Here is a 21,147-nt window from a genome sequence, read left to right as displayed (position 1 = left end):
ATGTTAGGTTACATGTGAATTGGTGTGAAGCAATGTGTGTAGCGAATGTGTAGTGCAAATTATCGAAAATTGGTTAAGAAAATGCCTAATCTAACTTTATTTATGGAAATATCTCAATTCACTGGTAAACGATGGTATATTATGTGTTCGACATAACCTTCAATTTTGTTATTATAAGGTTCACTTTCGTCTGTAGAAATAGCTTTAATTACAAACTCATCTTCGTCATCTAAATATGACAATGGCTCCAAAAAATTATTAACACACGTTATCTTCTCTTTTCTATTCATTTTTACACACGTATGTATGTACAAACATATGTTTATCCAACCTTCGAAGCGTTGGTAGCGCCACTTTGACCGTGTACTATAATTAGCTTTGCAACTTCGATAGTGAACATTGACCGGCCCTTTGAAAGCATTAGAATAAGAGCGATTGAAGCGTTCTGTAGAGTCTGTTTGACCGCACCCTTGATCGTAACCAGGGCTGCTTTCGCGAGAAGATCAAAATGGTTCAGATTAAAATGACCTTGTGCTGTAATTGGTCAAATCTGGAATTTCATTGGACAGCATTTCAATGTGATGCTGTGAAATTTCAGATTCGACCAATCACCTAAAGTCGTCTGTTTTACCGACACGTTCGAATAATAGTTTTTGCGCCGGTAAATTTTTTTATTAGCTTTTACGCACACAATAATGCCAGGATAAGTTGCGGACCGCATAGCAGAACATTTTCATACTTAAAACACTCAGATTTTGGTATTTGTAATTTTCAATTTTTTAATCTCGAGCAATGTGAAATTGGCTTTATAAAATTGCAAAATTCTCCCACGCGATTATAGTGCGCGTAAAAACAAAGCGGGTGGTCCAGGACTTTATACAAAGAACGAAGAAAAATTAAAAATATCAGCATGTGAAGCTGTCACCTAACCTAACCTAACCACAATTACTTATAAAGCGATATTTTTAATTTCTCTTCGTTCTTTATATAAAATAGCGAACTTTCCGCTTTGTTTTTATAATCGCCGGTTTCTAATTCTAATTCTAATGCATTAGAAACCGGAGAAGTTGGAGTTGATTTTCAGCGAGGATCGTGCAATAAATAGCTGTTGTAGAAAGTAACGAGTGAACTGTTTCATCCTCTCTCATCAACCCAACGTCACAACGTCGCCGACACAGCCAACCACGGAGGAGAATTCGCCCGAGTTTGTCACATGTAGACTTATTAATCTGTGCCACAAGCATTGCTCATGCGCCAGTTGCATCAGCTGTTATTAGCAGACGTATTTGTTTTTACCACGTAGTCGGAAAAAACGAGGCGTGCGAGTGAAACGATCTAGTCGTTTGTATGAGAGAATATACCTCCGCGTCTGGAGAAATTGCCTTCCCAAGGACAACCGCTCCGTCGTTTAAACTTGGCAAATCAACGCATTGCACACGCCCATACGCTCCTGATATATGCGGGATAATAGCGAGGTGAACGTCTAAAAAGGAAAGGAGATAAGATAACCGAGCCAGACAGATAGACGAATTGAAGTCTCGATATCAAAGGAATGAAATGAAAAGGAATGATTGTCGAATTGGATGCTGATTAAAAAAGAGATCTTGTTGCAAGATTATCGAACGAATGCACGCGACAAAGAGATACGTTTACGATAAAAAGAATCGTTAGACGACTTAGCCCAGACAACACACGATATCCTGTGGATGTCCTGGGAACATTCTTAAGACATAAGGACGTCCAGAGGATGTCTTTAAAACGACTTCAGGAGATCTGTGCTGTCTGGGAGGCTGGCAGATGGCTTATTTATTCAGTTAATCCGACGTTTCGACCATACGGGTTGTGGTTCTCTTCAGGGAATTCAACAATAATATTACGTCATTGGTATCAAAATTAAAGAAACGGCTTCACTTCCATCTCTGGGCATCACACGAAGAACTATGTTAGACGGCACGTCCATCCGATGTAACACTCAAAGTAAGACTGCTTTATACATTTACCTTCCACCATTTTTATTTCGCGCGGTAATCCTCGACGAGGAAAGAAAGGGAGACGTCAAAGGCACGTTTCTTTGTAACTCCGGGTTTTCTTTCAACACAAACTGACCCTCCCGTTTCAAAATACACTCGCATCGATATATCAATAGGTTGTTACATCACGTTATCAAAATGCAATTCATTAATGAGTAAACGAGACAGAAAAAAAACAAGAATAAAGTGCAGAATAAGCTATGAATAAGAGTTACGTAAACTGCGCAATGCTTCCTTCTCAGAACAGTGACAGTGTTAATAGTCGAAAAAGAGTAAAGGTCTCAAATAGCAATAATACTTTACCAAACTGGAAGTATAAATTTTAAACGGCAAAGAAGAAAAGAGAGGCCTAAGAAAAATGTACTTGTCAAGGATACACCTTCATTTATATTTTTACGCGTATTGTCACTGTAAACGCAGACGTGGCGTGAATTTAAAGCACGGATATCTAAATGACAATAGTTTAGAAATATAATAGTTTTCGTGTGGGACGTGAGGTGTTACTTGATATTTATGAGCGTGATAACAAGTGTTGTCGCAAAATATTCCACAAGACCTAATTTTTTACTATCGTTAAATCACTGTCGAGCTACATTTTCAAATCGTTTGCTAATCATTACGGAATATTAACCAAAGTACATGAACAAATTGAAAATTTTGATCGACCTCAGCTGGACACATTTATCGAATACGCTTTCACAACGTATTTCGACCTTTGGTTTAGGTCCTTTTCAAGTGAGATCTAGGAGTAAATGTTTTACATACAATTAACACGAGAAGTATAAACAAATTGTACAGTATCGCAGAACGATTGTCGGTCTACCTTATTACGGAGATTGTCAAGTGAAATTACAGCCACAATTTGGCGAGCGGTGTTCTGATGAAATATACCATTTAAAAATACGTCGTGTAGAACTTGGGGCCCGGTTTCACCAAACGTTGCTTATCTTGAATCTCAGTTTAATTTACTTTTGTCTCTTTCTAAAGTAACAGTTCGAAAGCGACAACGAACGAATTAATTAGCTAAGCTTCAAGTTATGCGACGAAACCGGGCCTTAAAATATGTCGTGATTAAACTGTTAACCGACCATGACTGGCGATGTGTTTTATAACACAGAAAAATTATTGCGAAAAATATTATCTCAGCCAGGATCTGAACCTGAACCTCTCCCACACGCCAGGCGAGCGTCTCAACCAATTCGACCACCGAGGCATATCGTTTACCGAGGCTTAAAATATGTTCAAGCAATTTTGACGCAACCGAAACTAGAACCAGTTATGTAAATGCAACTTCTGTCTTGAGGTTTGTTGTGATATTATGTTTTATCCCAAATTTTTTGCCAAGTGGATTGCATTGGCAACGAGAGGGGCTGATTTAGACGTAACAATTGAGCGATTTATGATATATTACTTAACAGACGAAGATGAAGATGAAGATAAAAATATTTCTGTGAAACATTGTCAATTTATTTGAAGGAATAAATTATAATATACATATCCCAAACAACTCGTATCTGTAAAAGACATGTTTATGGCATGTTTAAGTAGTCTTTGAGAGATGTATGTCTAAAAGACGACTGAAAGTTGTTTTAAAGATGTCTTTTATTGATAGATACGAGATATTACAAAACGGCTATAAATTAAACAACCGATAATACTAACATATTCTACTTTTTATCTTACAATAAATTATATTCCGACAACGTTCCTTCCGCAAAGTTTCGCGTTTCAAATTGGCTTTCCTGCATTCTACTGCGACATTGTACGAAATAATTTCAACACGTTCGATATAAATGCATTAACTTAGTTCCCGATAATTATTCGCACAAATTATTTGACAACTGTTGCCACGTAATCGCTACGTTTTACACATGCAACGTAACATTTTGCGTTCTCTCTCTTTTTTTCAGGGATAGCTGAATGCTTTTTATTCAACTTCCTAATAAGTGGCTGAAATTATCCCCTGACAATCCATATTGTTTCCTGCCGTATTTCACTCGGATATTGAAACATACAGTTCTGGACTTGCCTCGAATAAAGACAAAGTGTGTAAGTATGTAAGCTGCGACATCAATAACTAATAGAAAAAAAAACATATTGAAGTAATGAGGAATGAAATCTGATGAGCACAGGTGGCTGACGATAAAACTCGCAGGTGAATGTGAATTCTATTTTTGCAGAAATTCTTTTGGCCATACATTGTCTGAGCTGTCACACCCATCGCGGACGAAGGCCGAAGGTATCCTACATGATGAATACGAATCTGAGAGAGGGGAGCGGATCAAGTACCATTTCTTAAAAGGCTCCCCATATATATACCGTATGCGCGAACGATTGTACGCATAACGGTTGATGCGGCTGGAAAGTACGGATGTGGGGCGAGTTAGAGCGGTGCTTAACGGTGATCGGTTTGCACGGCGAGGTGTTTCTCGCAGTCGTAGCAACTTGAGCTTGTAGCCGTGTCGAGCCTGGACATTCGCGACAAGTATACCTATTGAATCTGTGACTGTGATTGTTGGCCGACGACTTTTTAAGTGAAAATGTTACTCGAAGCGGCACTGGTCTGTGCCTCTATCATAGTAGGCGCCATTGTCTACTCAACCTGCTGGAGCTGCCACATAAAGTATTATTACATTGGAATAGTGTATCATTTTCACGATATATTCAACATCAGGCGTAATAAGATGGGTAAGACAGAAAGAGAAACACGGACAAACGTTTTACGAATTTTTACACATATCTGTATGTTGCGTCATTTGAGATATTCCTTGCGCACAGATACATCGACCAACATTAAAACTGTAGCCTTTATAACAATTTTATTTATATATCCGAGAACATTTTTTAACGGGTATTGCGGTGGAAGCTGGAAATCCGATGCATAAATGCGAAATTACATTACAATGTCGCAATAAATTCTTGAGACATTTATTACTGTCAAAGTAACATTGCGAAATTATTACAACTGAAAATAATTGTATCTTAGTTGCAATTGCGACGCCTTTCATTGCTCGAAATTATATCGACATACGAAATTCTTCGTTACCTTGCAATATCGAAATAAAATTAAAACCTGATTGGACAAGGTAGCATGTTCTGCGTTTGTGACACGCTTTCTAAAAATTAAAGGACGCGATGGAATGAAGTAAAATCTCTACTATTATATAATTTATGGACATTTCGTTTATATTCCGTGTCGTTTTTTTTCAGATTTACCTTCAAAGCCGGGTAAAGTTGCAATTGTAACCGGTGGTTCGAGAGGTATAGGAGCGGAAGTAGTCAAGAAATTATTACAGTGCGACATGGAAGTTATAATCGGTGAATTATTTACTACGTTATTGTAATTGCAATTTAATATTCGCTACGACACGTTGTTACACGGAAATATGATTAGCTTGTAGGACAACTAGCGCCGGTGAAAAGCTCATCCTCAAGATTAGAGAGTCTGGTGTCGCCAGCGGCCTGGCAAAGGTTTATAAGCTGGACAATTCCTCTCTCGAATCGGTCAGAAAATTCGCCGAGCAAATAAAAACAGACTACGACAGAATTCACATATTAATCAACAACGGTAAGCGATTGGCCACCACAACTTCATTCCGATGCATGGAATTATTATACGCCGGTACCTGCGTAAGAAAATATAAACATGTCTTGGCTTCCTTTCAGCTGCTATTATGTTTCCTGCCGCCTATAACAAGACGGAAGACGGATATGAAGAGCAATGGGTAGTGAATTACTTGTCACATTTTTTACTAACGTCTCTTCTCCTGCCGTTATTGAAAAGCGGCGGGCGTCCCGGCGAGTGCAGCAGGATTGTTAACGTCACTTCGTGCGCTCAAGATATTGGCACCATAAATTTCGAAGACTTGGAAAACGGTTCCAAGTAATGAACAAATATCGCTAAATCGCTTTCTTCTTTTATTTTCAATTGGCGACTTACGATTATATGCTAATACACGACGTGCTTTTCTTGGTGTTTAAATAACTATTTTATGGTTTGCAGAGAAACATCCTGCACACATGCGCCGTATGGACAAAGTAAATTAGCGCAGACAATATCCACGATAACGTTGCAGAGACTCTTACAAGAAAAATCATTGAATGTATTAGTATATGCCGTACATCCTGGTATAGTGAGCACAGACCTATTCAAGGACACCTTAATCGGCAATAACAAGTGGCTTATGGCTGCATGGAAGGTATAACATGAGATGTTTCCACTTCTTCCAAGCTGCTACCAATCAATCAATCTTTTGCTACAATCACACGTCTGTTGCAGACACCTGATCGAGGAGCAACTCCGATAATATATGCCGCAGTGAGCGAAGATATTGAAAGAAAAGGTGGTTTATATATCAGCAATTGTAAAGAGATTGCTACGCCTTCGTTAGCACTCAAGGAGGAGGTGCAAGAACGATTGTTTGATTTATCTGTAAAGCAGATACATTTAAAAGATTTTTTCCAATATTTATAACGAAATTACATAGTATTTGCTTATTCTATATTTTGATAAATTATACATTTGTCGTTGAATGTATCGCGCATACACATTTCAACAAGCTTGTATTAAAACTTGGCATACTTGTTCACGATTCAAAAACTCGTGCAATTCGCCTATTCTAATCCTAACCGCGAGAAAAGAAAATATAACCGAAACTACGTACACAACGTGTCATAAAATACGCATAACAATCGCCGGAGATGACAGATAAACCGTGGCAAGATCAAAAGAGGAAAATCTTTTTAGCTAGCTCGTTCTTTACTGGAATAATACAAATGTATATACATGATAAAACGGGCCTTTTGTGTAATGTCAAATATGTAAATATCCTAGATCCCTGTTTTTAGTTACTTTATGACGTAAAAGATAGTATTTATAGATGTTGCTGCTGGGCTGTATTTTACACGAATAAATATGAAAACTATTCTTTAAAAAAAAAATGTATAAAGTTTATCACTGTTCTTCCTTTACAAACAACAATGCCGATTCTCTTTATTTCGCGCTATAAATAACGAGTATAGCTTAGCGGGTGTTTTAGTTTATGCTGGAATATTTTATCTTATGTGTCTAAAGTGGTCCGTAAAAAGAGCCAAGTTTCAAAGACTTCCCAGATAGCACAGGATGTCCTCAGGATTATCCTGAATATGTCCCGGGATGTCCTGGGATCTGTAGAACTTGGGGCTCGGTTTTGCTAAACGTTGCTTATCTTGAATCTCAGTTTAATTTACGTTTGTCTCTTTCTAAAGTAACAGTTTGGCCATACATTGTCTGAGCTGTTACACCCATCGCGGACGAAGGCCGAAGGTCTCCTACATGATGAATACGAATCTGAGAGAGGGGAGCGGATCAAGTACCATTTCTTAAAAGGCTCCCCATATATATACCGTATGCGCGAACGATTGCACGCACAACGGTTGATGCAGCTGGAAAGTACGGATGTGGGGCGAGTTAGAGCGGTGCCTAACGGTGATCGGTTTGCACGGCGAGGCGTTTCTCGCAGTCGTAGCAACTTGAGCTTGTAGCCGTTTCGATCCTGGACATTTGCGACAAGTATACCTATTGAATCTGTGACTGTGATTGTTGGCCGACGACTTTTTAAGTGAAAATGTTACTCGAAGCGGCACTAGCCTGTGCCTCTATCATAGTAGGCGCCATTGTCTACTCCACCATGGTCTACTCAACCTGCTGGAGCCACATAAAGTATTATTACATTGGAACAGTGTATCATTTTCACGATATATTCAACATCAGGCGTAATAAGATAGGTAAGACAGAAAGAGAAACACGGACAAACGTTTTACGAATTTTTACACATATCTGCATGTTGCGTCATTTGAGATATTCCTTGCGCACAGATACATCGATCAACAGTAAAACTGTAGCCTTTTTAACAAATTTTATTTATATATCCGAGAAAATTTTTTAACGGGTATTGCGATGGAAGCTGGAAATCCAATGCATAAATGCGAAATTACATTACAATGTCGCAATAAATTCTTGAGGCATATATTGCTGTCAAAGTAACATTGCGAAATTATTACAACTGAAAGAAATTGTATCTTAGTTGCAATTGCGATGCCTTTCATTGCTCGAAATTATGTCGACATACGAAATTCTTCGTTACCTTGCAATATCGAAGTAAAATTAAAACCTGATTGGACAAGGTAGCATGTTCTGCGTTTGTGACACGCTTTCTCAAAATTAAAGGACGCGATGGAATGAAGTAAAATCTCTGCTATTATATAATATATGGACATTTCGTTTATATTCCGTGTCGTTTTTGTTCAGATTTACCTTCAAAGCCGGGTAAAGTTGCAATTGTAACCGGTGGTTCGAGAGGTATAGGAGCGGAAGTAGTCAAGAAATTGTTACAGTGCGACATGGAAGTTATAATCGGTGAATTATTTACTGCGTTATTGTAATTGCAATTTAATATTCGCTACGACACGTTGTTACACGGAAATATGATTAGCTTGTAGGACAACTAGCGCCGGTGAAAAGCTCATCCTCAAGATTAGAGAGTCTGGTGTCGCCAGCGGCCTGGCAAAGGTTTATAAGCTGGACAATTCCTCTCTCGAATCGGTCAGAAAATTCGCCGAGCAAATAAAAACAGACTACGACAGAATTCACATATTAATCAACAACGGTAAGCGATTGGCCACCACAACTTCATTCCGATGCATGGAATTATTATACGCCGATACCTGCGTAAGAAAATGTAAACATGTCTTGGCTTCCTTTCAGCTGCTATTATGTTTCCTCTCGCCTATAACAAGACGGAAGACGGATATGAAGAGCAATGGGTGGTGAATTACTTGTCACATTTTTTACTAACGTCTCTTCTCCTGCCGTTATTGAAAAGCGGCGGGCGTCCCGGCGAGTGCAGCAGGATTGTTAACGTCACTTCGTGCGCTCAAGATATTAGCACCATAAATTTCGAAGACTTGGAAAACGGTTCCAAGTAATGAACAAATATCGCTAAATCGCTTTCTTCTTTTATTTTCAATTAGCAATTTACGATTATATGTTAATACACGATGTGCTTTCCTTGGCGTTTAAATAACTATTTTATGGTTTGCAGAGAAACATCCTACACGTATGCGTCGTATGGACAAAGTAAATTAGCGCAGACAATATTCACGATAACGTTGCAGAGACTCTTACAAGAAAAATCATTGAATGTATTAGTATATGCCGTACATCCTGGTATAGTGATCACAGACATATTTAAGGACACCTTAATCGGCAATAACAAGTGGCTTATGGCTGCATGGAAGGTATAACATGAGATGTTTCCACTTCTTCCAAGCTGCTACCAATCAATCAATCTTTTGCTACAATCACACTTCTGTTGCAGACACCTGATCGAGGAGCAACTCCGATAATATATGCCGCAGTGAGCGAAGATATTGAAAGAAAAGGTGGTTTATATATCAGCAATTGTAAAGAGATTGCTACGCCTTCGTTAGCACTCAAGGAGGAGGTGCAAGAACGATTGTTTGATTTATCTCTAAAACAGGTACATTTAAAAGACTTTTTCCAATATTTATAACGAAATTACATAGTATTTGCTTATTCTATATTTTGATAAATTACACATTTGTCGTTGAATGTATCGCGCATACACATTTCAACAAGCTTGTATTAAAACTTGGCATACTTGTTCACGATTCAAAAACACGTGCAATACGTCTATTCTAAAAAATTCAGGATCCTGAATTATTTTGCGCGTTCGTAAACTTATAAAAAAAAAAGTGTCGCAACCTCAGTGCTCCCGACTGTACACAACGTGTCATAAAATACGCATAACAATCGACGGAGATGACAGATAAACCGTGGCAAGATCAAAAGAGGAAAATCTTTTTAGCTAGCTCGTTCTTTACTGGAATAATACAAATGTATATACATGATAAAACGGGCCTTTTGTGTAATGTCAAATATGTAAATATCCTAGGTCCCTGTTTTTAGTTACTTTATGATGTAAAAGATAGTATTTATAGATGTTGTTGCTGGGCTGTATTTTACACGAATAAATATGAAAGCTATTCTTTAAAAAAAAATGTATGCAGTTTATCACTGTTCTTCCTTTACAAACAACAATGCCGATTCTCTTTATTTCGCGCTATAAATAACGAGTATAGTTTAGCGGGTGTTTTAGTTTATGCAGGAGTATTTTATCTTATGTATCTAAAGTGGTCCGTAAAAAGAGCCAAGTTTCAAAGACTTAAGTTCTCTATAAGTAAGATATGACGAGACATTAAATTCTCTCATATTCAACTTCAATTTCTGACCGTTGAAACCCCGACGTAAAATCTATATATAACGCGCTAAAAAGCGGACAATCATTTAGAATATGCAAATTACTGGAGTAATCTCGGTAATCAAGACGCACACGTGCACAGTCACGGCCAGACTGGTGTCCCGACTGCGAGAAGTTACAGCCAATTGCTTCTTGGACGCATATTTATTGTTAGCACAAAAAGTCGGAAAACCTTTGAAACGATGACTGTACAAGATGATCAGGCGTGATTATCCTGAATAATGTTACACGACAGGTTGTATACCAACAATTATTTCAGATAAAAACATAATACTTAAGAATAAATGGCGCGTACACGTGTGTTACCAATAAAATAAGACTTCTTGCTTTTCTTGATTCTAATTTATATCACACGAGATCATGTGTGGCATGATATATTACTCTGCATTTAGTGCACACATATAACAACTTTATATATTAAATATTAATTAATTTCTATATTATCTTCTCATAAAGATGTATATTAATAAAAAAGGCGTGTTAAGTCGATACTCGAAAGTCTCAAAGTATTGTTGCCTCTTTTCCGCGATGATGTCTCGCTTGGCTCACTATGAGCTACGAGCTGTCAGTGACGAGACGACTAAATTTTGACAGTTTGCCAAAAAATATACTTAAAAGATGGTTAGAGATTAAACAAAATGTTAAAGTAAGACAAGTTAAAGTTAAGTATCCGATTGAGCGAAGACGAATGATACTGACGTAAAAAAATGAGAGATACAATAATTAATCACAATGCATTGAAATGAAATGTACATGGCAACATTATACGTCACTATTTTAAGTTCTTTTAAAATACAATTTGTGAAAAACACTTTAAGGGAAATACAAACTGCAACAAGAACATGATCATTTTATGTGTTGTTTTATTAATAAGAAAAAAACACTTTATGTCTAATACTTGTAATTTGTAAGAAAATTGTAACAATTGTACTCTTATCAAGTATATAAATGCTACTGAAGATCATTATTTGACGGAAAAATGCACTATAATGAAACTTCTAAACTAAACTATTTAAAATAATTTAATCTCCTTAAAAAAACAATTTAAAAGAGCACTTAGAATTTGTACTGTAACAAATACATTATTGACACGTGCTGTTGCATTAAAAAAAATATATATATGTTTGATATACGTAATTTGGAACAAGTAGCAGTACGATTATATTTGGTGCACATATTTCTATTAAGATAACATTGTACAAAAATACGGAAACTCGTAAGTATTGAAAAATTTGTGCAAAAGTCTTTAATGAAAATATATTTAATATAAATCTTGTGTGTAACTTAAGTGATAAATTTTGATTGATTTTTCATATTGTGATACGATATGAATTTGTATTAATTATATTATGTTTAAATCTTGACAAAATCTATTATAAACCGGGGACAAATGACACGTGCATAGCGCGTGCATTGTTACATTCTAATCTACCTATGATTTTCTATGATTACACTAATGCAATGTTAATTTTATACAAAAAAAATTGATATATATGTTTTTGACCAATATAGTTTTTATTATAAGTTGCGATTTATATTATGCACTGTTAATAACTTACATTATATAATTATAACAAAACGTTTTCGTAACATAAAACCTTTGGAGTAATTTCAAACTGAATAGTTTGCAATAAACTTATCTGTGCTAAAAGATCTTAACTGCAGGTATCGATAAAGTAAAATATATCAACTTTTATATTAACGCTTAACATATACATTGTAATGCATTTGTCTAAGAATTGCAGAATTTATGCAAATTTAATTGAGTATTAATAGATGAATAAACAAATTAGATATGCAACAATTCCGAGCTCTAAATTAATCGTTCTTTTGCTGTGAGAAAGGCGAACGTTTGATTCAGTGAAATCATATAACTCACATACTATAAGAGAAACAATCTATAACGACAACCAATACTAATAAGCTACGGATTATTTTCAAAAAAATCAGAAAGTTTCAGCCAACAAGAAATTTATAACAAAATACATATTATTTGTAACGTTATGTATATTGGTGTATATAAAGTATTAAAAAAGTGTGAAAAAGACTAGAAAGACATTTTAACATTATACAAGATGTATACAGAATAATTAATACTCAACCATCATCGTTTAAAATTTATAAATTATAAATATGAAGTAAATATAACAGATCTGATCGTATAAATGCTACTAGATACTTTATAATAATGTCATAGATATCTTGTTATCACTTTTCTAGATTATTACATAATAAATAATCCGTTAACGTAAAAAATTATTCTCGTTGATTATTGTATACAGAGTTACAATGTCATTGATGCTTTAATTTTAACATGCTGTTATGAGAATACTGTGAGCTGCCGTCTTCAAAATAGCGTGATAAACACATGTAAATATTGCACGTTAGAAATAACTTTATACATCGTAGGCGTGTTGTAAAAATCTTGTTATTACTAATAAGACTTTGGACGAGTCGCCAAAATCCATTTGTGATAATAACTATTTGTACTTTCGAAGTAACAGAGAAAAAAAATACTACAATTATATTAAATAAAACTTCCATTGTACAAATGGAAATAAATGCTTAAACAATTTAAGATGAAGCAATGTTACGTCAATTAAATTAAAATGCGAATAATAGAGCATAAAATTGCGCTATATATCTATATAAAAATTTTATGTCCTATAAGCTAGAGCGCTTGACATATTTAAATTCACGTTTTAAATATGTTTTAAGTCTTACAACACAGTATAAAGCAACGTAGCATATAATATCATAACACTAAACAATAACACTGTGTATCAAAGATATACATGTATTATACGTTTCCCTAAATTATCAAATATTGATACGCTCAATTTTCAATCACCGTGTCTATAAAAAAAGGTACAACATACAAAAATTACTTAAGAGAGTCTGCTACAACCGCAATTGCTACTATCACCGATTGACGTCGTTTTACCGTTTATTGAAGTTGTATTCGTTTCATACCGAGGTAATTCCTTACTGCGTGCTTGCTAAAATAACATACGAGCGCTGCAAAAACTGTTCTAAACGAAATGATCTCAAATAAACAGGTGCACGCTCGCTTACCTCCATAAGTTCAGCTGCTATCTCCATAAATAATCTCTCTACGTTCTCCGCCTCTTTGGCGGACGTTTCTAAGAAGTACATGCCATGCCTCTGCGCAAAGTCCTCCCCCACGTGCGTCGGTATCTCTCTGTCCTCCCGATCAATTTTATTCCCTGGCGGGACAATACAGAACATACAGAATTGATCCGCGAGGTGACGAGCCGGCGATCTCTGCGTTTCGTTATTTACCTACTAATATCCTAAGAACTTTGTTACTCGCATACTCCTCGATTTCCCTCAACCAATCTGGCAAACAATCGAACGTGGGTTGACAAGAAATATCATAGACTAATATCAATGCGTGCGCTGATCTATAATAGCTTTGAGTGATGGAGCGAAATCTTTCCTGACCTGCAGTATCCCAGATTTGCAACTGAAACAAGAGGGACAACGTCAGATTGTGAAACACGGCGCGCGCGTATCGCACGTATTGTATACCTTGACTTTTTCGTTTTCCACCTCGACAGTTTTAATCATAAAGTCAACTCCGATCGTCGCACCTTGTCCAGGTGGAAACAGGCCCTGCAAATTCCAAAATAGTCACTGAAATTACCAACGCGCCAGCGCAACGTCGATCGTCCGCCGAATTATGTGTTCGTTCAACCAACGTATTCTTCAGCTTACGATCAACTAGCATACGCGTCATCGAAGGGAGCTGTTACCTAGTTACAAAAATAGCGCTTAGTAATATGTTCTATTACAAGAGGTGACTCATAGAGTCGTATGGAAAACGCGGCCTCTCCCGACAAGGGAGTAATAGCGTTCGGAGCCCGCTCTTGCATTTACGGTCCAAATATTTCAGACCACCCGTAGACATAGAAAAATTGACAGCAAGCGAGCCTCGGCGCGCACTAGTGCAAGCCGCCGCGTTCGCTGTACATTTTAGAAAGTTCCGGAGAGAAACAGGGGGGACGGCATCCAGCAAAGCTGCAACGCGACGTCAAATGGTACACGACAGCGGATCCTCGACGCTCCGCGTACGCAGCCTGACGTCATCTCCAGGATGCGTAAATAGCTCCCGGCCCTCCGGGAAACGCGCGTTCGCGCGGCGGAGGGCAGGGGGGTCCCGCGGGACTCCCTCGCCCAACGCCGCGGGGAGGAAGGGGGAGAGGACGGCCGCCGAGTGACGCACCTGTGTGAACCGCCGCACCAGGCAGGTCTTGCCCACGCCGGCGTTGCCCACGAGCACGACCTTGAAGAGAAACTTGTAGTCCTCCATGTCCGCGGCGCTGGGCCGCTGTCCGGCACCGGGAGGCGGTGGTCCGTCGCGGCGGGTCGTCGGCGCTCGCGAGTCTCAACAGGGGCGCATCCGCGCGACGCTGGGCCGCCCAGCTGACTTGCCGCGACGACGTTCACCTCGACGGCGGGCGGAATATCGCTCGCTCGCACGCACGCACACGGTGGACGGACGGCCGCGCGCGCGCGCGCGCTCGCTTCCTCGAGCGTGGAAGAGAAAGAGAGAGAGAAGGGGTCGAGAGAAATCGACGGCGACTACCTCGACATCGCCGCTGCACGCGATCCTCACTCGGCTCTCGCGTCTCCCTCGGACACGACCGACGACATTGTTGTTGGTTATGTATATGGGCCGCTTCCCCCCCTCCTTCGCAGAACGAAGCGAGATTGCAGGAGACGCCTCTTCCCCGTTGCGTCTCGCCCGTCGGGGAGCCGCCATCTAGACTCATCCTCCTGATCCCCCACCAACGAGGTATCGAGTCATCGAGGACTACCGACGTTGGGTTAGGTTAGGTTAGTTTAAAGGTCCGCGTTCCGAGCTCCGGGCATCGTGGACGCAGGCCTTGACGCAAGTGTCTCCCCTCCTCCCCCCCTGGTCTAGTCAGGCCGTCGGGCCGTTCTAGCTGTCAGTAGCGGAACGTTGACGAGGTCGGTGTTGAGGAGCCGAGTTGGAGACCCGGAGAAGCATCGGCGGAGAGGATGAGGCGGAAGGCGGGAGTGGGCGCGATACACAAGCAGAAGCTGGAGCAGGAGAAGTACCGGGACAAGGGCACGGAGATCCAGGAGAACCAGTTCGAGCAGATGAGCAAGCACATGGAGACGTTCCGCGTGAATCTCGAGGAGTTCGCGTCCAAGCACAAGAGCGAGATCAAGAAGAACGCTCGCTTCCGCCGCCAGTTCACGGAGATGTGCGCCTCGATCGGCGTCGACCCGCTCGCGTCCGGCAAGGGTTTCTGGTCGGTGCTGGGCATCGGCGACTTCTACTACGAGCTCGCCGTCCAGATCGTCGAGGTCTGCATGGCGACCAACTACAAGAACGGCGGCCTGATATCGCTCGACGAGCTGAGGACGCGTCTGGTTCAGGCGAGGGGGCGCAGGAAGGAGCACCAGGAGATCACCAACGAGGACCTGCTGGCCGCCGCCAAGAAGCTGAGGATATTCGGCAACGGCTTCTCCGTCGTCCCCATCGGCAGGGGCAGGCACCTGGTGCAGTCGGTGCCGGGCGAGCTCAGCATGGACCACACGGCGGTGCTGCGCCAGGCCAGCCTGTCCGCCAACGCCTACGTCTCCAGGTCCATTCTGTGCAAGGAGCTGAGGTGGGAGGAGGACAGGGCGCAGAAGGCTCTGGACCACATGATGAAGGAGGGGCTCGCCTGGTTGGACAAGCAGGCCGAGGACGAGACGTTGTACTGGTTTCCTAGTTTATTCGCGGCTTGCATCGTTTCCAAAGAATGAAACTGGCGTTAACATTGCTGTCAGGTAGGTGGGGGACAATTTGTGAGAAAGAATTGACGTTGCTTCTTAAGACCCGTGTCTTCTCCTTGGTGAACCAAGCCAGTCGCTCTGTAATATTTACAGCGCCCGGGATGCGTCGCGAACGTCCTGCCTGCGGTACGGGACACCGTCACCTGGCCTCGGATCCCTGTGCGCAACTGCAATCACGAGAGCGGACGCGAATGAAGAGGAAAATGCCACTTTCGTATTTCACGGTACAAACCTGCGTTGGACGGTGTCTGTTCCAAATTGAGTGAATTGCTGTTTGCAAAGCAGGAGTGCTTTGTGCAGCTCGACATTCTCTTTCCGTAACGATTTAACTCTGCCGCGTAATTCCTTGGACTTGACTTGAAACCGCGCCGTCAAAGACTTCGCCTCGTCCCTCCACCTTGAGGTGAAACAAAACTTGATCGCCCAGCCAGATTTTACACGGCGATAGATAAAAAATAATAAGTCCTTCTCTCACCTTCTGCTTAATTTCTGATGAACCGTCACATGCTGCGTCATCTCCCTCATTTTCTTGTCAAAGTGTTCTTGCTGCTTACTCAATTGCTCGGTTAACAGAGACTGCCAATTGTGGTCCATGTTTTCCACGCTGGAAAACACATCGAACTTTTAAGCACATCCAAAGCGAGAGAGTTATTTATTTTACGTAAGTATAATATCGCGCATGTAGTAAAGTGTGTTGTATAATAAAATTATTTACCGTATATCCAGGGTGTGTTTGCTTGTCTCCGCCCGATGTCGCGAGGAAACCTGTATCGGAGGAACATCGCTGCCCGATTTACCCTCCGCGGCGTAATTCTCCCTCGGAAGATTCGTCTCTAATTCGCGGATCTTGGTCTCCAACGCGCCACGCTCGTAATCCCTCTTGTGTATCTCGCGATCGAAGGCCGACTGCAGCGATTTCAACTCCGTCGCCAGAGACTCCTTGTCGCCCGTAGCCCTGACCAGCTGGCCCTCCAGATTAACGTAACGATCGATCGCGTCCTTGGTCTTTTCGTCGGCCCATTTGATGCGGTCTCGCACGTCCACGGAGCTCTGCTGCTGAATCTGCTTCAGCCTCTCGTTCGAAGCTACCAGCTTTTCCTCCAGGCCGACAATCCTCTCTCGCAGCTGTTGCACCTCCAGATTGTACTGCCTCTTGCACATCTCGCTGCAGGCCTCCAACTTGGAGTCCGTCTGCTTCAACGCCTGTTCGAAGGTGAGAATCTTCGCGGCCGACTCTTCCAGCAAATCCTCGGAGTCCCGGCGCATCTTCTCCAGCTCCTCCTCCGCCAGTCTGCTCTCTCGCTGCAATCGGTCCAGCAGCGTCACCTTCTCCCGCAATTCCGACTTGAGCTCTTTGATCTCCGACAAGTACTTCTTCACACCGTGCTCGTGAGCGTCCTTCAGCCTGGCAATCTCCTCTCGCATCTTGACGGCGTGTTCCTCGGCAACGGAAGCCAGTCGAGCCTCCAGCCTGGCGTTTTGCTCCGCGACTTGCGCCTCCCTTTGAAGCACGTGGTCCCTCTCTCTCACCGCGGATTCTATCAGATCGAGGGCCTCGGCCATCTTGCACTTGGTCTCCTCGTTCTGCGCCACGATATTGCCGGCCGCTCTTCTACTCTCGTTCAGTCTCCTCTCCAAGTCCGACTTCAAGTGACTTATCCTCTGTATCTCCGCCTTCGCGGCGGACAGTTCTTCCGTCAACGATTGTATCGTCCGCTGACTATTCCTATCTTTTAAATAAAATTACTGACATACTATCTCCCTCTCTCAAGTTAAACAATACACCATCATTTTGTCACCGACCTTTCTGCTCAACGTCTCGTTGAAGCTCCTCAAGTCTCGTCGCCGCTTCTCGCTTCTCTCGCTTCAGAGCCTCCATCGTCTCCTTGCTCGACATCCACAGGGACTGCTGCGTGGCGAAGTTTTCCTTAGCCTGAAGCAACTTGCTCTCCAGAGCCTTTATCGCTTCCGAGTACGATTGCCTGACGTCTTTCAGCCGCTCCTCGTAAAACCTGGCGTCCCTGTTGTCCACCGCGCGGGCCCTCAACTCCTGCTCCAGGGCGTCCACGGCTTTCATCGACACCTGCCACAGCTGGACCGCGGAGTCCTTCTCCATCTGCAGGACCGCGATGTGCTCCTTCAGGTTCCTCATCATCTTATCGTGCGCATCCTCGCCGCCGCATTCTTCCGAGTGGACGCGCGAAATGTAGTCGCGTATAGCGTCGCTGCCGCTCTTACTCTCAACGTGCAGGGCTTGTAACTCGGAACGAATGCCGGTTTGTTCCGCCTGCGAGAGATAATCGTGTCGCGTATGAAATTACCGCGGTATACGCCATTTAAAAGGATCCCAGAGTCGTCTTTTTTACCGGCACATATAGTTTTTACGCTTGTAAATCTTTTTATTGGCTTTCATGCACAAAATACCAGGATAAGTTGCGCATAGCGTGACATTTTCATACTTAAAACATTCAGTTCAGAAGTCCAAGGCCTGGCTTCACCAAACGTCGCTTAACTTTAATCTTGGTTTCATTCATATTTGCCTCTTTCCAAAGTAACAGTTGGAAAGAGGCAAAGAACGGATTAAACTGAGCTTACAGTTAACCCAGATAGCACAAGACACTCCTATGAACACTTTAAGAATATTCTTTAAGACTATTTGGAATATTCCATAGGTCATTCTTACATATTTATCTCATGTTCGTGGGACATTCGACTGGCGCTACTATAAATCTTTTTCGAATGTCAACAGAGTAAAGTAACGAATCGTTACATTGCAGTTTCTTGCAATGAAAATACAAATATCAAATCTGCAATTGAATTGTAAAGTGTCGACAAAGGCGTTTGTGCGCAAAGGCAAGGCCTAATGCGACCTGTGGAGGTTTAAAAAATATACATATAAAGTAACTATTATTGTAACTATATTAAATTAGTTACTGGTTATCGAAAAAATGTAACTGAGTTAAGTTACAGTTACAGATGGAGAGAAAGTAACAAAGTTAAGTTAGAATTACCAAAAAAAAAGTAACTAACTGTAACTGTTACAAGTTACTTCCCAACCCTGAGATGATTTTGAGACAAGAATCGACTACGGAAACACCGTGGTTTGTGTATTATTTTGTGCACGAAAGCCAATAAAACGATTTACAAGCGTAAAAACTGTGTTCGAAGGTGTCGGTGAACAAGAAAGACTTTAAGATCCTCTTAAATAGAATTAATATCGAACGGACTGGCGGTGAGTGAGTGACGCATACTTTGCACATTTCCAGCTCCCGGTTGAGCTCCGCAACAACGGCGTTGTATTCCTGAAGGGTAACGTGGGGCTCCCTGAAACGTAGGGCGGGTATCTTTTATTATGCTGACAGCGAGAGCAGCCGGGACTCCCTAACCTCGCACTCACCCGCGTTTCAGCGCGTTGTACTCCGAATCGAGCATCTTCGTCTCGAGCATTCCTTTTTTTCCCTAGGAAACCTATCGGTATGTGCTAAAGGCAGCTCGGGCGTGGAAAATTCGATCCCGACTAGGTTACTTTCATTCAATTTACTCATTCAACGACTGGCTGTTTGTTGCTGTTTGTGTTGACAGCGTGTTGACATGGCTGCAAGCGTACACGCGCACACATCGACGCGCAACGTGTGTGCGTGATATTGGACGGTAGAGACGTTTTAATATCGCGCACCCGAGAGATGCGTGCATTCATTCAATTGAATAAAACTGAATAAATAATCATAGAATAAAACATTAAAATCGCTTGTTACAATTAAACTAACATACGCGGGATTGATACGTTAAAATCAATTGGATCAATTTGTCCCGCGGATCGTTCGATTATAATACCAAGAGCGTCTGTTACAATTGAATTAACAAATAACTTAATTCGGGCTTTGTTTCGTATTATACGAGAGCGATTATAGATATTTAAATTGAATCTCGTCCCCCGACACCAGTTTGACTCGCGTCGTTGCTCGGGGGGGGGGGGGCGCCGTCTTGACTCGCGTCGTACCGCTCTGAAGTTGCCGCCGCTTTCGAAGCTCCGCCATATTGGCGGGACGGCAACCGACGCTGGACGGATCGATCCACGAGCCGAGCGGCGTTGAACGCGTTCAATCGGTAGGCATAATCGCCGTTCACTCGCGCCTATCTGTCTACGCAGATCTTGAGAGTACGCGGAACTCGCGCGGCGCAGATTTGCTCGCGGAGCCGCGAGATCTCGTCGCCCCGCGTGTCGCGCCGCGTCGCATAACCCGATCGCGGTCGACGGCGCGAGCGAGCGACAAGGCGACGACCGCGTCTCCGTCTCTTCGCGCTTATCGTTCCGTTACATTCGGCCGTTCGCGTCTTAATACGAGAAGGCAATCGCCTGCGAGCGTTCCACTCGCTGCTCGGAGAACAGGCGTTCGTCGCGGGGAAAGCGAGTGAGGTATTTATCGCGCGATTCGCCTCGCGTCACGTTGGACACCTACGCGCCGCGTTAATGCGCGGAGAAGCGCGTCGTGTCTCCGTTTGGCTGATGGCAGAGAACGATCCGCGAACGCTTGAGGGCCTGGGCAGAAAGATTGCCGCGGGAGTTGACGATTCCGTGTGGCAAGACGCAAGTCGACGTCGGGAGTCGAGCGCAGAAATTGTAGACGTATCCCAGTCAGAAATGACTCGTCGATCGACGTCGATTCGACACCGTTTCGACGTCGATCGACGAGTCATTTCTGACTGAACACGAACGCGAATCCCCGAGCGTTCGCATTCGCCGTTCGTTCGTAGATGTACACCCGGCTTTAGAGCCTGAGCGGAAAGTTTGTCGCAAGCGTTTGCGATTCCGTAGTAAGACGCAAGTCGATGTCGGAAGCCGGCGCACAAGAAATTGTCGAATATGTCGCATTTATCGCTTAACAAGGCGACATCCCAGTCAGAAATGACTCGTCGATGGACGTCGATCGACGAGTCATTTCTGAACGAACGAACGGCGAATG

General features: G+C 42.1%; 5 protein-coding genes across 8 annotated transcripts; 3 read left to right on the top strand and 2 right to left on the bottom strand.

The window, feature by feature from the left end:
* Nucleotides 1-1,288: 1,288 nt before the first annotated feature.
* On the top strand, nt 1,289-6,971 carry LOC105562126 (dehydrogenase/reductase SDR family member on chromosome X-like). 2 transcript variants are annotated; one of them, XM_012012683.1, is made up of 9 exons: nt 1,289-1,977; nt 3,177-3,333; nt 3,941-4,079; nt 4,186-4,718; nt 5,241-5,348; nt 5,425-5,598; nt 5,697-5,913; nt 6,034-6,229; nt 6,310-6,971. In XM_012012683.1, exons 4-9 carry the CDS (start codon nt 4,571-4,573, stop codon nt 6,502-6,504), a joined length of 1,038 nt encoding a protein of 345 aa, XP_011868073.1. In that variant the 5' UTR covers nt 1,289-1,977; nt 3,177-3,333; nt 3,941-4,079; nt 4,186-4,570; the 3' UTR covers nt 6,505-6,971. The 2 variants fall into 2 exon arrangements, with proteins under 2 accessions (XP_011868073.1, XP_011868072.1); XM_012012682.1 differs by lacking the exon at nt 3,177-3,333 and having other exon boundaries at nt 4,211-4,718.
* A 432-nt stretch (nt 6,972-7,403) lies between these two features.
* Nucleotides 7,404-10,091, top strand: LOC105562127 (dehydrogenase/reductase SDR family member on chromosome X-like). 2 transcript variants are annotated; one of them, XM_012012684.1, is made up of 6 exons: nt 7,406-7,796; nt 8,320-8,427; nt 8,504-8,677; nt 8,776-8,992; nt 9,113-9,308; nt 9,389-10,091. In XM_012012684.1, exons 1-6 carry the CDS (start codon nt 7,637-7,639, stop codon nt 9,581-9,583), a joined length of 1,050 nt encoding a protein of 349 aa, XP_011868074.1. In that variant the 5' UTR covers nt 7,406-7,636; the 3' UTR covers nt 9,584-10,091. The 2 variants fall into 2 exon arrangements, with proteins under 2 accessions (XP_011868075.1, XP_011868074.1); XM_012012685.1 differs by lacking the exon at nt 8,320-8,427 and having other exon boundaries at nt 7,404-7,796.
* Nucleotides 10,092-11,197: 1,106 nt separating this feature from the next.
* On the bottom strand, nt 11,198-15,218 carry LOC105562122 (ras-related protein Rab-30). 2 transcript variants are annotated; one of them, XM_012012678.1, is made up of 5 exons: nt 14,598-14,904; nt 13,904-13,987; nt 13,655-13,838; nt 13,427-13,578; nt 11,198-13,350 (listed from the first exon to the last, which is right to left on the bottom strand). In XM_012012678.1, the coding sequence occupies exons 1-5, from the start codon at nt 14,682-14,684 to the stop codon at nt 13,240-13,242; spliced, it is 618 nt and encodes a 205-aa protein (XP_011868068.1). In that variant the 5' UTR covers nt 14,685-14,904; the 3' UTR covers nt 11,198-13,239. The 2 variants fall into 2 exon arrangements, with proteins under 2 accessions (XP_011868068.1, XP_011868067.1); XM_012012677.1 differs by lacking the exon at nt 14,598-14,904 and adding an exon at nt 14,961-15,218 and having other exon boundaries at nt 11,844-13,350.
* Nucleotides 15,219-15,385: 167 nt separating this feature from the next.
* LOC105562124 (vacuolar-sorting protein SNF8) lies at nt 15,386-16,402 on the top strand. Its single transcript, XM_012012679.1, has 2 exons — nt 15,386-16,177; nt 16,277-16,402. Exon 1 carries the CDS (start codon nt 15,398-15,400, stop codon nt 16,151-16,153), a length of 756 nt encoding a protein of 251 aa, XP_011868069.1. The 5' UTR covers nt 15,386-15,397; the 3' UTR covers nt 16,154-16,177; nt 16,277-16,402.
* On the bottom strand, nt 16,154-20,022 carry LOC105562125 (sodium channel and clathrin linker 1-like). Its single transcript, XM_012012680.1, has 7 exons — nt 19,581-20,022; nt 19,435-19,507; nt 17,987-18,470; nt 16,899-17,913; nt 16,659-16,787; nt 16,416-16,580; nt 16,154-16,350 (listed from the first exon to the last, which is right to left on the bottom strand). Exons 1-7 carry the CDS (start codon nt 19,628-19,630, stop codon nt 16,323-16,325), a joined length of 1,944 nt encoding a protein of 647 aa, XP_011868070.1. The 5' UTR covers nt 19,631-20,022; the 3' UTR covers nt 16,154-16,322.
* Nucleotides 20,023-21,147: the final 1,125 nt, after the last annotated feature.

This window comes from Vollenhovia emeryi, unplaced genomic scaffold (assembly GCF_000949405.1).
Source record: "Vollenhovia emeryi isolate VEMERY1.0 unplaced genomic scaffold, V.emery_V1.0 DF939194.1, whole genome shotgun sequence".
Classification (NCBI taxonomy): Eukaryota; Metazoa; Arthropoda; class Insecta; order Hymenoptera; family Formicidae; genus Vollenhovia; species Vollenhovia emeryi.
The sequence above is the reverse complement of the archived record's forward strand: the minus strand, read 5'-3'. Positions and strand labels throughout refer to the sequence as shown.